General features: G+C 37.6%; 1 protein-coding gene across 1 annotated transcript in view; it reads left to right on the top strand.

Moving 5' to 3' along the window:
• The first annotated feature begins 508 nt into the window (after positions 1 to 508).
• Positions 509 to 15842, top strand: part of COL9A1 (collagen type IX alpha 1 chain) — a 93002-nt gene continuing 77668 nt past the window's right edge. The window contains 5 exon segments of the mRNA XM_003404122.4: positions 509 to 522; positions 1012 to 1085; positions 2297 to 2374; positions 2490 to 2622; positions 8549 to 8945. Coding sequence (XP_003404170.2) covers positions 509 to 522; positions 1012 to 1085; positions 2297 to 2374; positions 2490 to 2622; positions 8549 to 8945 — 696 coding nt within the window.

Here is a 15842-nt window from a genome sequence, read left to right as displayed (position 1 = left end):
GAACAAACAAAATTCAGACCTAGGCTGGTTGGGCCCCACGGCTCCCATGAATTCCCACACGTCTGTACTGGAACCTCAGTCCCTAAAAGCTCCCACTGTATTCCTAGAGCACTTCTAAAAGCTCCCACTGTATTCCTATACAGGCTTGCCTGGCTCTTTCCGCTGAATTTCCCCACATCCTGATCTTTTTTTTTTTTTTTCTTTTCAGCAAAGTTTCCTCTGCTAATCCATCCTCCAGTGTAACTTTGTTAGCTTTGGGAACACACCCCTGGCTAGGCCTGGGTTTACAGGGCTGCCTCTCTCCACCCCTTTCCTCTGCTGCTGTTTAAGTGTCACCAGACGCCTCTGGTTCACTCCCTTTGCTTTTAGCCCTTACAGGGGCAGGAGGGACCCAGGCAGGGACCATCAGTTCTGGGGTGGCTGTGAAGGGGTCTTGGGGGAGCACCGGCTCCCCTGAAGCCCCTTCTTCATAGGGACTGTTGGTGACAAAAGAAAACCAACTGGGAAAATGAAGAGCTGCTGGTAAGAACACGCCACTGAAGAGAATGGTGGGGAGACTGAGCTGCCTCAGAACCAAGGGTCTGTGTGTTTTCAGTGGTGGGACGAGAGAGTAAGACAGAGGAGAGCAAGTGTGAGAGATGGAAGAGAGAGACAAAGACAGAAGAGAAAGAAAGAGGAGAAAGATAGACAAGAGAAAGATGGGGACAGTGAACCAGGACATGGAGAGGCAGACAAACAACGATAAAAGGAAACAGACAATAGATACAGAAACGGTGTGACAAATATAGACAGAAGATGCGAGATAGAAAAAAATTACAGGGAGAGTGGGAGCTGAAAATGTACGAAATCATTAAAGTTTTCAGTGAGATATCAAGGTCGAAATGGAAAAAATAAATTATATCGGGCTTTGATCACCTACATTAATAAGGTTTTCCAGGTTTAAAGTATGGAAGTAGTCCCCACTTGGAGGGACTCTTGGTTAAGGCATTTTTTTTTTTCTCATCTCTTTAGGAAAATTCCGGTTTTCTTCTTTGCCTGCAGTTTCCTGGGACCCTGGGCATCTGCAGCTGTCAAGCGTCGTCCAAGTAAGGGCCACGGTTTCTATATTTGGAAATATCACTCATTCCCAGGAATAATCAGGACGGATGTAGTATCTACAGTCCTTCACACCCTCACTCTTCAATCCAGATTTGGACCATGGGTATATTTTAGGAGTTGGTTTTTTGTAGTGAGTGCTGGCTATGGAAAGGAAGTTCTGACTGTGATCACAGTGGGCAGGAAGGCCAATCTGTGCACTCCAGTGGCTAGCACAGAGCCTGGTTTGAATGGTGATTGGTAAATGTTGTACAGAGACATGGTTAGACAGACAGATGGATAAATGGGCGGACAGACAGACACCAACAATCTAGGCTCAGGGAAGATGTAGAGTATGGTCAGATATGCTGTTGTGGCTGGGCCAAAGCTTTGTAAATGGGAAATTGTTTTTCTGAAGTCTGTGAGTAGGAATCAACAAGAGGGCAATGGGTAGGGAATCTTGGTAATAAGGCAAGCCTGAGCAGGGCGCTGGGGTTGGACAGTTAAAAGAAGTTTCTTTTGTGAAAGAACTCTCCCTCCCTACAACCTTCTACTTGTGTAAGGAGCACCCAATTTCATTCTAGGGTTTTGCATCAAATTGAGAATCTAATCCTTATGATTGTTTTCTCCTTCTCGTTGCTCTTTCACATTCTAGGTTGCTAGCAATAGTCTAGTCAGCACCCTTACTTGATCTTTTAGAATGAAATTGTGAAATGAATGCATCCTGTATATATTATTTAGGCTTAATGAATCCCAAGATTCTCCCAACCCCCTCCGCTATTTGACAAAGATTTTTAAGAATTCTACTCTTCAGAAACCCCTTGGTTTAAGGCTGGCTCTGGATTCTTTTGGGGGTTCTAAAACCTGTGGAGTTTAAGGAATATTTTCTAGCCCAAACTACCAGGAGTTTTCCAAGCAAATTTTAGACACTGTGCCATTCAGGATATCACGCAGCTCCGGTTCCAAGGGGAATAAATTCCCAACCTCCTCGAAAGGAACATTTTTTCCAGCACAATCATTAAAGCAACCTTGTGTCTTGAATCCCTTCCAGGATGAGTTGGTGAGTGAATGATCATATTAGAGTCATGGAGTTAAAGTCAAATATTTATAAGCAAGCTGTTTGGTATAATATTGTATTTTAAATAGTTGCTTAGCTCTTACAATTGCAATCCTGCAATTCCTGTAGAGGATGAGGTAGGATAATATGCTACCTCTTTTGCAGGGTTTCCTGTCAATTTGAATTCTAGTGGTGACGACGCACTCTGTCCTAAGATCAGGATTGGTCAGGATGACTTACCAGGCAAGTAGTGATGTATCACTGGAAATGCATGCTTTTTTTTTAATCAGGGAAAGTTGTGGAAAAGAATAAAACCAATCTCATTATGGACTCTTCATTTTGTGTTCCCTTCCTATAGGGTTTGATCTAATTTCTCAGTTCCAGGTAGATAAAGCAGCATCTAGGAGAGCTATCCAGAGGGTAGTGGGATCAACTTCATTACAAGTGGCTTACAAGTTGGGAAGTAATGTAGATTTCAGGATTCCGACCAGGTAATCTATCATCTATTATAAATATTTTATCTATTTTACCTGCCCCAAATTCTATTTTAAAAAATGATCAGCTATCCAATGTTAGAGAATCTGCTCATGCTCAATGTTTCTTTCTTGGGTTATTTTAAAATACGAAGATGAAAGTATTTACCTACCTGTCTTCAATGCCCGAGTATGTGAATGCATTTCAAGTTTTCAGTATGTAATTTACTTTCCTTTCCAGGAAAAAAAAAAAAAAACAGAAATCACTGAGACCATTATACATTGGTGGAGGACATGTACTTATTACTTTGCTCTGTGTTTTCCTATAATTTGTCTGGTTTTGACTGAAAGGACCCACTGTGAAAAGTGCCAGAGGTTAGGCATAAATTTAACTAGGAGCTACAGAGTGGTTAGAAGACTTGTACTGGTGCTGTTCAGGTGTCCTAGTGCTGAAATAGGACCGCACGTCCAGTGCTTGGCTCCTGGCAGGGACCAAACAAAAGCAAAGCTTGAGTAACAACAACAGAAACAATGGTAGTGATAAGGAAAAAATAATCCTTCACTTCATATATCTGCTTCTCTGGAACTAAGCCTTTTATGCTTTAAATTATTTATAACCTAGGCTGCTTTAGTCTATGTGTAAGTGTTGAGTCACGCGACAGTTATGAATGAGCTTCAGGGTTTTAGTTTTTGTATCATCTAAATACCACATATGTGATTATATGACTTAAAGTGATCTTATGTTGTAGTGTACTGCCATCAAATATAGAATTAAGATTCCTTTGGTAGAGGAACAAGAAAGCTGAGGCTTTGATAGAAATAAAGTTTAAAGGTAAATGATGATTAATTTGAAAAGTAAAAGAATATTATAGAAACTCTAAATATTTGTAATAATGGAAATTTTGGTTAAATAGAAGAATCTGGTGTAATATAGTGCCAACTTATGGACATGAATTTCATTTGTTGGACATACTATATTTTACAAAACAATAATGACAGTGCTTTCCATGTGCACTATAAAAGACTGTTTTATACATTTACTAATTAACATTAATTAAATCTCATCTGCGTCACAACCCTATGAGATAAAGACATTATTAACTCTGTTTATGGAGGAGGAAATGGAGCCCAGAACACTTATTTGCATAACGCGGGGCTAGGAGGTGCTGGCAGGGTTGAAACCCAGACAGCATGGCTTCAGAGGCTTCTTCTTTTTTTCCCCTTTTCATTTGCTTTTCATATACAGAGGTACTAGTTGTGTTCCTCTAGAAACTTCAAAAAAACATTTTTCCTTTCTTTCATAAAATAATTAAACGTAACACAAGACCTCCAATCCCTACCAAGTTTCCTTTTCTATGATTTGATGTATGATCTGAACTATAATTAACTCTAAATTCAGAGATTGACCAACTTGAGGCCATATAACCCTCTAATCTCCTGTTCATCTTTGTTGTTCCTGGTGTTTTTCTTTAACTGTCCAGAGCTATCACTAAATATTTTTCACAGGCTCTTGTTCTACTCCCACCCAAAACCCAGTGCTGTAGAGTCAATTCCGACTCATAGTGACCCTATAGGACAGAGTAGAACTGCCCCATAGAGTTCTACTAAAAAAAGTAAGGTTTATTAAGAGATGAGGAAAGATGGAGGAAAGAAGCAGAAGAAGGAAGAATGAGAAAGAAAAAGAGAAGGAGGAGAGCCAGAGGGCTGAAATAGATGGAGTCCCAAGTATGTAGAAAGTCTATTCTTGGGCAAGTTACTTAAACTATCTTTGCCTAAGTTTAAAATCAGGTATAATAGTAAAACCTATGTTATAGAGTTGTCAAGAGAAGTAAATGTCAATAAACAGAAAGTGTTAAACAATGCCTGGCACACAGTGGTATTAGGTAAAATGTTTACTATTAGTAATGGTGACACTAAGAGGGGAGAATGTCTGTAGATGTGTCTTTTCTCCTTAGTGGATTTTTTCTTTCCAAGCTGTCCTCTAAGCTCTGCTCATTCAAAAGTCAGGTGGCAAGACGAGAAGGGGCTGGAAAACTCTTAGGTCATGCAGGGATGGCTTAAAGGGAATTTCTGTGCTGGAGAATATAGGCTCTGAGGAAGCAAAAAGAAACTGTTCGCAGGATATTCATAGGAAGGAGAGGAGATTATGGCCTGTGAAAATAACGTGTGTGATAGAGTCACAATTCATCCTTATTTATCATCTTAATTTTTTTTTTAAGATTAATTACAAGACATAATTTTTTGCTGCTTCTTATTTTTAGGGAGGATAGGGTTTATTTTAGGGAGAATAGTTTCTTTCTCCTCTCAACTCCCACTTAAAAACATGTTTTGTTTGTTTGCCTTACTGAACGCAGTTCTTAGCTTTTCTTTGGGTTAAAGTCATAAACAAATGTTTCAAGGTCCAAAAGCTTTTAATCTTTTATTCAAACTCTTGTGGTTCTCCTTTTAAGGTACTCTGTACAGATTGTGATACAATGAAATAAAACATTTATAGACCCGGCTGCTTCTAAATTATACATGCTGTCATGTTTACTTAGGGATGTGCATAGCATATTTGCAAGAACAGAATTTCAGGTGTTCAAAAAAGACAATGGGACTGACTGTTCTACAAATTAGTCTTGTGAGGACTTTAAAAAAATGGTCTTAGGTATATATATCTACATATATATTTTATTAATTCGAACACTAAAAGGAATTTTTTCCTCTCCTAATATTGACATAGTGTATTAGTCTAGTTTGAAAGATTAGTAACACGATAATCTTAATTATATCTGATCTTCAAGTATATATGTATATATACAGAATGAGAGATAAGTGGATACTCCTGATTTAGCTGTAAGTCTATAAATGAGGTGCTCCTGTAGCAACCCAACTATGCCCTCCCTTTTTTAATTTTTAGTATTACATACACCACGTCAGAGGCAAATGGGGACATCATGTCCTACCCCACCTTCGACATAATCTGTTTGTTCATTGAGCAGGAAAGTTTTCATGAAGTACAAATTGGGAAAAATTCCTCAATTAACCTCTTTGCGAAAGAGTCACCTAAGCAAGCTCAGCGAAGACCTGTGCCAGGATTTTCTTCCTTCCTTTCTTTCTTTTTTTTAGGGACTCATGAAATTCCACAGTCTTGCTCAGAATGTCTGTAAATAAATATGTGGGTAACACGGATCAACTTTTTTTAAAGTCCAGAAAAATAATGCTTAAAGGAAGAGAAGAAGACAACATACTAGGATTTATCTTCCTTTTACCAAAACCTCACACCTCAACAATAACCATCTTGGACAAAAACAAAAAACAAAAAACAAAAACTTTTAGCATCTGGTTAAATCAAGACCATTAATTGAAAACAATATTTAAAATAATCTATTCATAATTTTAATGGATACTTGCCAAATTTCACCTTTGAGTAAAACTTTTAAAACTTATCTCGCAGCTTGAAATTAATTCAGGTCAGTTAAACGAGTTGTACAAACCCCCATAAGGCTTTATAATTGTATAAACCAAAAACCAAACCCAGTGCCATCGAGTCGATTCTGACTCATAGCGACCCTATAGGACAGAGTAGAACTGCCCCATAAAGTTTCCAAGGAACGCCTGGCGAATTCGAACTGCCGACCCTTTGGTTAGCAGCTGTAGCACTTAACCACTACGCCACCAGGGTTTCCTTATAATTATATATTATATATATATATATGGGTTATATATATATATGTATATATATATATATATACACATAGGTTCGCTATGAGTCGGAAGCGACTTGGTGGCAGTGGGTTTTTTTTTTTTTAAATTATATACCAGGTATTATATTGTCATTAGTGAACCTTAGTTTTTGGGTTTTGGGTTGGTTTCTTTTCTAGAGGTATTCTGGAATAGGTATAATTCTCAAAAAACTAAAACTGAAGTAAATATAACTTTTTAAGTCACTTGCAAGATTGGTAAGCAGAAACTGCAAAAAAACAATCATCTGGAAAGACATGGTAGACATTTTCCATTTTAGAAAAATAGAATAGTAGATAATTATATAATTCTTATATAATTTTTTCTTCTTTAACTCCAAACTGACTTTCTTTAAGTGTACATATTAAAAACTCCTATGCCTGTTGCTGTCAAGTTGATTCTGATTCATAGTGACCCTGTAGGACAGAGTAGAACTGCCCTATAAGGTTTCCAAGGAGCAGCTGGTAGGTTCAAATTGCTGACCTTTTGTTTAGCAGCTAAACTACGGCAACACCCAAAACTCCTATATACCAGATAAGTACTTACTCAACTGAAAACTTTGCAGTAAGAATAATGCATATCACCAGAGATCATTTAAACATGTGAGCTGATAAAGGAATCCACTCATGACCATAAATACAAATCAAAGTCATGTTAGAAAATAATGGCTAAAAGAAGTGCTTGGATGGAGGTATAACATCAGGTAGAAAATTCCATATTTCTGTTATTTTTATAAAACTAACAAAGCAATAACATTTGAGATAGTTGACCAATTTTAATGAAGTTTTACAAGAATATTTGCAGATAAAAACAGACATATGCTTGTTTATGCTGCTAAAAGAGATGATAGAGTTTTAAAGTTAAAGGCAGTCAGGGTAAGTGTTGAAAATCTTAGCAAGTTGAGTAGTTTCATTTATTGGCTAATCTCCTTGGAATTAAGGAATTTTCTGGTTTACAAAGTTTTGAGCCTGACAATATATTGTAACATAATGGGTAAAAACATATATGCCAATACAATAAATTCATATGTTAATCATTTTAGTTTATAGAACAAATTAAATCAGCATCCATTTAGATGTTTTTCCTCCCTTTCTCTACTCTTCACAAGAAAGGGGCCATGTAACAGGTGTTTGGCGTGAAGGAATGCCACTTGGGACTCTGGATCCTGGTCCATAGCTATTCTCAGCAATTGCAAATTGTATTACTTAGCATTCAAAATTAACTGGCATCTAGTTTTCCTAGCATTTCCTTCTTGTTGAAGGATTTTTCTATGCTTAGAAAGAGGAAAGTAGAAGGATATAACTTTTATGTCCTTGAAAAATGATGTTTACATTTAATAGTTCCTGATTTTTAAAGTTCAGTTTTCAGCTTTTAGCAGCTCCAACAGAAAAAGATCCAGGTAGCTAATGAAGCTCCAGATCACGGTGTCCACCTAGATTGGAGATGCCTTAGGGATCCTGACAGTCTCATGTTGCTATTTAAAGCGGGAAAGGAAGTAGCAATAATGCAGATTTCCATGGCAGATGGGGAACAACTGTGTTAGGGTAGAGAAGTAAGAACTGGCCTCCTTTCCCTTGTCACACATTCAGTGACAAGCAGCTGGCTGCTACTTTAACATCACACTTGGAAGTCCTCGGAAAAGACAAACATCCTCAGTGTGAAGAAGCTTCTAAAACCTGTACAGTGACTGATTCTCAAAATGCTTAGGTGGGTCTAGGATATAATTGAGGAGAGGAATACAAAGACAATTATAGAAATAAAAAATAATTCTAAACAGTTAAAAAAAATCAAAAGTTTCTTTAATTAAATGGTTTCATAAACTAGTAGAGCTGATTTGGATTCCAAATGATCTCTCTCTCACTTGCGGTCACTGTTGCCAAGAATTTTGCAAGAATGTATTTCTTGGCTGAGATGGAATTGCTGAACAGTAGCTCTTTGGGTAGCATAAATAGTAATACTGTTGGGGTTATACACATTGGGAACCCTCCTTAGCCATGAAGATTTTTATGCACATTTTTAAGATGGAGCCTTAATGTACGTGAATGACTGAAACTCTGTGAAGGTCTTGATGAACAGGCATGAAGAACAAATAGTGCATAGTTTTTTACACTGTAGCCTTTCTGTCCGTCTAGAATCTAAAATAGCACACAAGGGAATATGGTAAATACAGATGGGTACAGAAAACAAGATTGATATTTTTTTGTTTTAAAATCGTACTCAGGCGTTTATACCCCAGTGGACTGCCTGAAGAATACTCCTTTTTAACTACTTTTCGGATGACTGGAAGCACACTTGAAAAGAACTGGAACATTTGGCAGATTCAGGATTCCTCAGGGAAGGAGCAGGTTGGCGTGAAGATTAACGGCCAAACAAAATCTGTTGCATTTTCATACAAGGGACTGGATGGAAGTCTCCAAACAGCAGCCTTTTTGAATCTGCCCTCCTTGTTTGACTCCCAGTGGCATAAGGTCATGATTGGTGTGGAAAGGAACACTGTTACTCTTTTCATTGACTGTAACAGGATTGAATCCTTACCTATAAAGCCAAGAGGCCAAATCAGTATCGACGGCTTTGCTGTGCTGGGAAAACTTGCAGATAACCCTCAAGTTTCTGTTCCGGTAAGTATAACACCATATACTGTGGTAGATAAAAAACAAAATGAAATAAACAGATAAACAACAACAACACAGCAAAAAACGAAACCAGATTGCTAAAAATTAATACCTCAGGCATCTTTGATATAGCTTAATGTCTTAAGCAATGAACAGTTTATTCACTTTTTTTTAATTCAAGCACCTATTCAAAAAGACAAGTATCTATTTTGAGCGTAGCATAGACTAGATGGAATTGGGAATCAGACGAAGTTAAGTAGGTGGCTCCTAGTTTGAGAAGCTTAACGTCTACTTGGAAGATGTTACATACCTACCTGGAGAACTGGGACTTGTTCTGAGGCAACTTAGAAAGAAAGCCACACTGATGTGGTACGTATTGTGTATATTTAACTAATGAGAATATTCAAAGTAAGGTTAAGATGAGTGGTGGATTCAGTTAGTCAGGAGTTCCATGTTTCTTAGAAGCAATGAACCACCAAAGTGAAGGACTTGAATTGGCAAAAGAAGAGGAGAAAGTTCATTCTAGCCGGGAGGAACAGCATACAAGGGAAAAAGAAGTAGCAAATAAATAAGTCACATTTAAAGGTCTGGAGGCTGGCTGATTTAGATGATAGCCCATTGCTGTCGAGTCAATTCTGACTCATGGCGACCCTACAGGGCAGAGCAGAACTGCCCCATAGAGTTTCCAAGGAGTGCCTGGTGGATTTGAACTGCTGACCTTTGGGTTAGCAGCTGTAGCACTTAACCACTACGCCACCAAGGTTTCTGATTTAGATGATATATGTATGGAAAAAGGCATGGGTATCTGTTGAGGAAATGCTGAGGGATACTAACCGGGGAGTGGTGAGAGATGAGGTAGGGATGCATATGGTGTCTGATCAATAAAGGTTAAGGAGATGGCATAATTTTTATTTATTTAGAAATAGGTATTGCATGACACATCATAGAAGTAAAGGATTTTAGAACTCTTCATGATTTTATTGTAGAGATCCATGGATATAAAGGACAGGAATTAAATAATGACAAAATAATTGTGCTAACAAGTACCATGGAGTATTATTACTTTGAATCATTAAACTTTCACTAAACAACCCTTTAACAGGTTATTTTGTAACAGTATGACAGAAGATTTAAAAATATGTTTTAGAAGACAAGTGTTCTTCTGAGGGAAATTAATGAATTTAGAGATCAATTATGAACCATTGCTGCCAACATCTTTCTCTCTCTTGAAGTTGTTGAATTGTGGTCACAAAACCTACATCATGCAGTGTAGCAGGGGTGACACAGTGATTTTGAATTGCTTCTGTGCACTTCTCTAAAGCAAAAAAGATTATCAGTCATCTCAGTAATGGAATTGTTCAAATCACTTGTTTTCAAGGGAAGAATTGTGATTGGTGTGAAGGGTAGTGTGAAATTTCTATATTCTGGATGGACAGGAAGCAATTTGTAACTGCCACGTTACTGCTCTGGCTTGTAGACACTTGAGAAAATATTTCTTCAACTAATGAATTATCACACCTCAAGTTGCTGGATTAGAAAGCTGCTGGGACCACTGTTGTGCCATCTTGAAATTTTGTGCGGCAAAATCTTTGCAATGGCACTGGAGAGATTTCCAGACAACATTGAAACTCTGAAGTATCTATGTCATTTCTGAATTGTAGGTGAGGGGGAGGAGGCCTTAGGACACCTCCTTACTGTGGTGAATACCAATTTTTTCAAATTGATTTATTGATTCATGACCATTTCAACTCATTTTATCCAGAATTTTGGATGCTAGAATGCTATTAAATTGCCTGATTGCCATCCAAATAATTAAAAAAAAAAAAAAATCCATTGCCGTCAAGTAGATTCTGACTCACAGTGACCCTACAGGACAGAGTGGAACTGCCCCATAGGGTTTCCAAGAAGCACCTGGTGGATTCGAACTGCCAACCTTTTGGTTAGCAACTATAGCTTTTAACCGCTATGCCAACAGGGTTTCCCTGACTGCTATAGAGATTAAAAAAAAAAAAAAAAATTCAATCTTACACTATTATACTGCAGTCAAATAATAATGTTGTATCTGATTGTAGGTTTTCTGCCAAGCCTAGTCTCACATCATAGTGGAGAAAAAATTGGAAGTATAGGACCAGTTATCTTCTGTTTTATCCTGCCACGTGCAAGAATGCAACAAAAACATGGAAGCTAGTGTTAACATTATGCTTCTGGTCCACCAAGGAGTTTTTCAAAGTCAGTACGCTGTAGGTCATGTTAAAAGTATTTGAAATAGACATTTAGAAACTATTTCCTTCAGAGTGAAATCTGACTCCCCCCGAGGAAACACAGAAGAGATTTGAACTTACGGCCCCGTTAGTGTTCCATAAGTGATCGTGATGATTATGATAACGGTGACAATGATAACTAAAATAGATCAAGGTGATGGGTTAAGAAAATTCTACCTTCACCCAAGGGCTGACGGTGACAATGTAGAACTCAAACTTGTCCCCAAAATGTATTCCTCAAGTTGCACCCTGTATAAAACAAAGAAATAGAAAACTCCGATGTAAGAAAAACCCATTTTTTTTTCATCTTAATACCCTTAACATAGCAATTTAAAGTTGTCAAAGTGCTTTCATTTCTGTTAGCTTATTTGACCCTGGCAACAATTTTATAAGACAGCAAGTACAGATGAGATTATCTCCATTTCTTAGTGGAAGAAGTGACTTCAAGCATGTTACCTGGCTTATAAGAAACAATTATAGGCATAAAATTTCTAATCTACCTTGTTTTCTTTTATACCACCTAGCTTTCCTTTGAGAAAAAAGAAAATTAAGTGTCAGCACACACCTTTCCTTATAAAGAATCTCGTCATTCTCATTTGGGAAGGAATCTGTGATTTGCATAGACTCTTCAGGATTTACTTTGCAGGACGAATAGAATAAATTTTTTTTAAAAAAGAAGGAAGATTGCACAGTATAAAACACATCCTCGGTCATTAATTCCACTTGTTTATTCATTTAGTAAATATTCATCATGTGGCTATATCCTGGGTATACAAAGTGACATAAATCACAGACGTTGTCTTCAAGGTGCTGCAGACTATTGGGGGGAGGAGGAATTGAGACAATAAATAATCGTAATATAACAGGATAAGGACCATGATAGTGAAAAGCACTGGGTGCCATGGAAGCACACGGAAACGGCTCCTTACTCATATTGGGGCAGGGAGGCATTACAGAGTGGAGGCCAAGGATATTTCCTCAAGGAAATGATGTCTGAGCAGAATCTCAAGGAATCAAGAGTTATCCAGGAGAAATGGGTCTGGTATTCTAGGCAGATGGATCCTTATTTGGGAATTCCCATGTTTATTGATCCTTTTCAATCTTTCCCAGTCTCATACTGCTCCTCAGTTTTTTAGACTAAGAATTCAAATACTTGTAAAGCCCACAGAAAAAGCCCAAGTGTCCACAAGGCCTAGCTGGAAACCTAGGCCTTTGTTTTCATTTCATGGCCTGTGATCTTGGACTTCTGAGTGATTTGGCTGAAATCTGAAGTTGCCAGCAATTACTGAAGATAGAAAATAACTACTTGCCCCTTAGAATGGAAATTGCTTCTGTCACAACACCCTTGGTGTGTACTGAGAAAACAACAGGTACTAACATCCACATATCCTGAGAGGTAGAAGAATTATACCAATAGGCTGCCCTTCCCTCAATTTGGAGACAACAAATATTCAATATTACCGTAAGAAACTTTAAATTAAAAGAAAATGTGTTGATAGCATGAAAACAATAAGGGACCGTGCATTTTTCAGTTTTTCTTTATGACATTTTATTTATTCTAATCGTGGTACTACATTAACTGAGTACTTTTTCCCAGGGTCAACTTTTTCTTTAGGAAATAAATCAAAAGCAAAACATTCCTTCTAACAGTATCATCAGATAACAAAACATAGCCCTGGAAACCACATCATAAAAAATGCAATTGAAAACAACATTTGATGGACCGCTAATGCTAAAAGGCTCATTTATATTGTACTTGTGTGTGATTTTCCCCTGTTTTTTTATCCTATCTTTTGTCTCTCCCTTCTTTAAATTGGAAAAAGAAATCAATTTCAAGAGGTTTTCATAAACCTTGTGATAGAGTTAGTCACGTGGTCTACAACTCAAACACCTTCTCATCATTCATAGTTACTTAGTGGGCTCAGAGCGTTTTATATTTTTTCCCAATGCACTGCTGTAATATATTGTTAGTTTGATTTTAAAGCAATAAATCCCATATTTCCTATTCTCTTTTGTGCCCATAGTTTAGGATGTTGCCATTTATCCCACTGCAAAGCTTGGTTTCCTGGCAGCATACCATAAAAACATGTTATTTTACGACAGATTCTTTATTGTTTCTTGTGAGCATGATTGCCTAGGAGAGTTATTTGGTACAGCTCTATTAGAAAACAAAGTTAGCCTTTCCCCCTTTTCACGGATGTACACCAGGGGTTTGGGTTTGTTGGAGGAAGAATAAAAGTTTATGCAGCTTCAAAAAATGTGACACAAGACATTTTTCTTTTTACCTAGCCGCTTGCCAAATAAGCAGATGTGAAACCTGACTAATTAGGCAGATAGAATACTTTTAAAAGTGTATTTCAAATGTGTTGCTTTGTGTTTATTTTTGTTAAATTCGGAGAAAATGTGGGAGCAAATAGAAAGAGCTGGCAATGCTGTTTGGGGGAGAATCTACCTGTTCTTTTCTTTATTTCATAAAAGTAAATCATACTAACTTTTGTTTTTAACAAATTTAAAAACAATAAAGTGAATGGTAGCACAGGAAAAATAAATTATAAGGTCATGATCAATATTATTCCTGGTATTTGAGAAGTAGCGTGAGAAAGTTAGGTTTTTAGTGATTTAGGGGATGCGTGATAACCACTATGCATAATATTCAAACTATTAAGTTTGCTTATTTAGTTGTTTTTGACAAGTATACTTTTCACAAATACTCTCTTACTTGCAAGTATTAATACCACAGAGATGGTAATGTTATCTACATATTTCCTGGATATATGCAGGTATGATTTGATTGGAATATTTTAAAATGCTCTCAGAACAATTCTTTTGTAGCTTCAACCTAGCTAGTTGGTTCTGACTCATAGTGACCCCATTACAACAGAACGAGACACCACCCTGTTCTGTGCCATCCTCACAATCGTTACCCTTGAGCTCGTTGTTGCAGCCACTGTGTTAATGCGCCTCACTGAGAGTCTTCCTCTTCTCGCTGATTCCCTACTTCACCAAGCATTATGTACTCCAGGGACCGGTCCCTCCTGATAACATGTCCAAAGTATGTGAGACAAAGTCTCCCCATCTTTGCTTCTAAGGAGCACTCAGGCTGTACTCCTTCCAAGACAGATTTTTTGGTCCTTTTGGCAGTCCATGGTGTATTCAATATTCTTTACTAACACCAGAATTCAGATGCATTAATTCTTATTCATTGTCCAGTTTTCAAATGCATATGAGGTGGTTGAAGATATCATAGCCTGGGTCAGGTGCACCTTAGTCCTCAGACTGCCATCTTTGTTTTTTAACACTCAAAGAGGTCTTTGGGAGCAGATTTGCCCAATGCAGTGCATCATTTGATTTCTTGACTGCTGCTTCAATGGGTGTTGATTGTGGATCCAAGTAAACTGAAATCCTTTACAACTTCAACATTTTCTCTGTTTATCGTGATGTTGCTTATTGGTCCAGTTGTGAGGATTTTTGTTTTCTTTATGTTGAGGTGTAATCTATACTGACGGCTGTGGTCTTTGATCTTCATCAGTAAGTGCTTCAAGTCCTCTTCACTTTCAGCAAGTAAGGTTGTGTCATCTGTATATTACAGTTGTTAGTAAGTCTTCCATCAACGCCCTGTTCTTCTTCAGATGGCCCAGCTTCTCAGATTATTTTCTCAGCATACAGATTGAATAAATACGGTAAAAGGATACAACCCTGAAAGCCACCTTTCTTGACTTCAAGCCACACAGTACCACCTTGTTCTGTTTGAATGACTGCCTCTTGGTCTGAGTACAGGTTCCTCAAGAGCACAATTAAGTGTTCTGGAATTCCCATTTTTCACAATGTTATCTAAAATTTGTTATGATCCACACAGTCAAATGCCTTTGCATAGTCAATAAACCACAGGTAAACATCTTTCTGGTATTCTCTTCTTTTAGCGAGGCTCCATCTGACATCAGCAATGATATCTCTCATTCCACGTCCTCTTAATTTGGCTTTAATTTCTGGCCATTCCCTTTTGATGTCCTACTGCAACTGCTTTTAATCTTCAGCAAAATTTTACTTGTGTGTGATATTGTTCGATAATTTCCGTTATTTGGTTGGATCACCTTTCTTTGGAATGGGCACAAATATGGATCTCTTCCAGTTGGTTGGCCAGGTAGCTATCGTCCAAATTTCTTGGCATAGATGAGTGAGTACTTCCATCTTCTTTTGATGCTTCCTGTGTAGTTTAATATTTTCCCTGTAGAATCCTTCAATATTGCAACTCGAGGCTGGAACTTTTTCTTCGGTTCTTTCAGCTTGAGAAATGCTGGGCATGTTTTTCCCTTTTGGTTTTCTAACTTCAAGTCTTTGCACGTGTCATTATAAAACTTTGTCTTCTTGAGCTACCCTTTGAAATCTTCTGTACAGTTCTTTTACTTCATAATTTCTTTCTTTCCCTTTAGCTATTCGACATTCAAGAGTAAGTTTCAGAGTCTCTTCTGACATCCATTTTGGTCTTTTCTTTCTTTCCTGTCTTTTTAATGACCTCTTGCTTTCTTCATTTATGATGTCTGTGATGTCATCCCAACATTCGTCTGGTCTTCACTCATTAGTGTTCAATGCATCAAATCTATTCTTGAGATGCTCTTTAAATTCAGGTGGAAGATACTCAGGA

Source organism: Loxodonta africana, chromosome 1 (genome assembly GCF_030014295.1).
Source record: "Loxodonta africana isolate mLoxAfr1 chromosome 1, mLoxAfr1.hap2, whole genome shotgun sequence".
NCBI lineage: Eukaryota > Metazoa > Chordata > Mammalia > Proboscidea > Elephantidae > Loxodonta > Loxodonta africana.
Note: the sequence above shows the minus strand (reverse complement) of the source record. Positions and strands in the feature narration are given on the sequence as shown.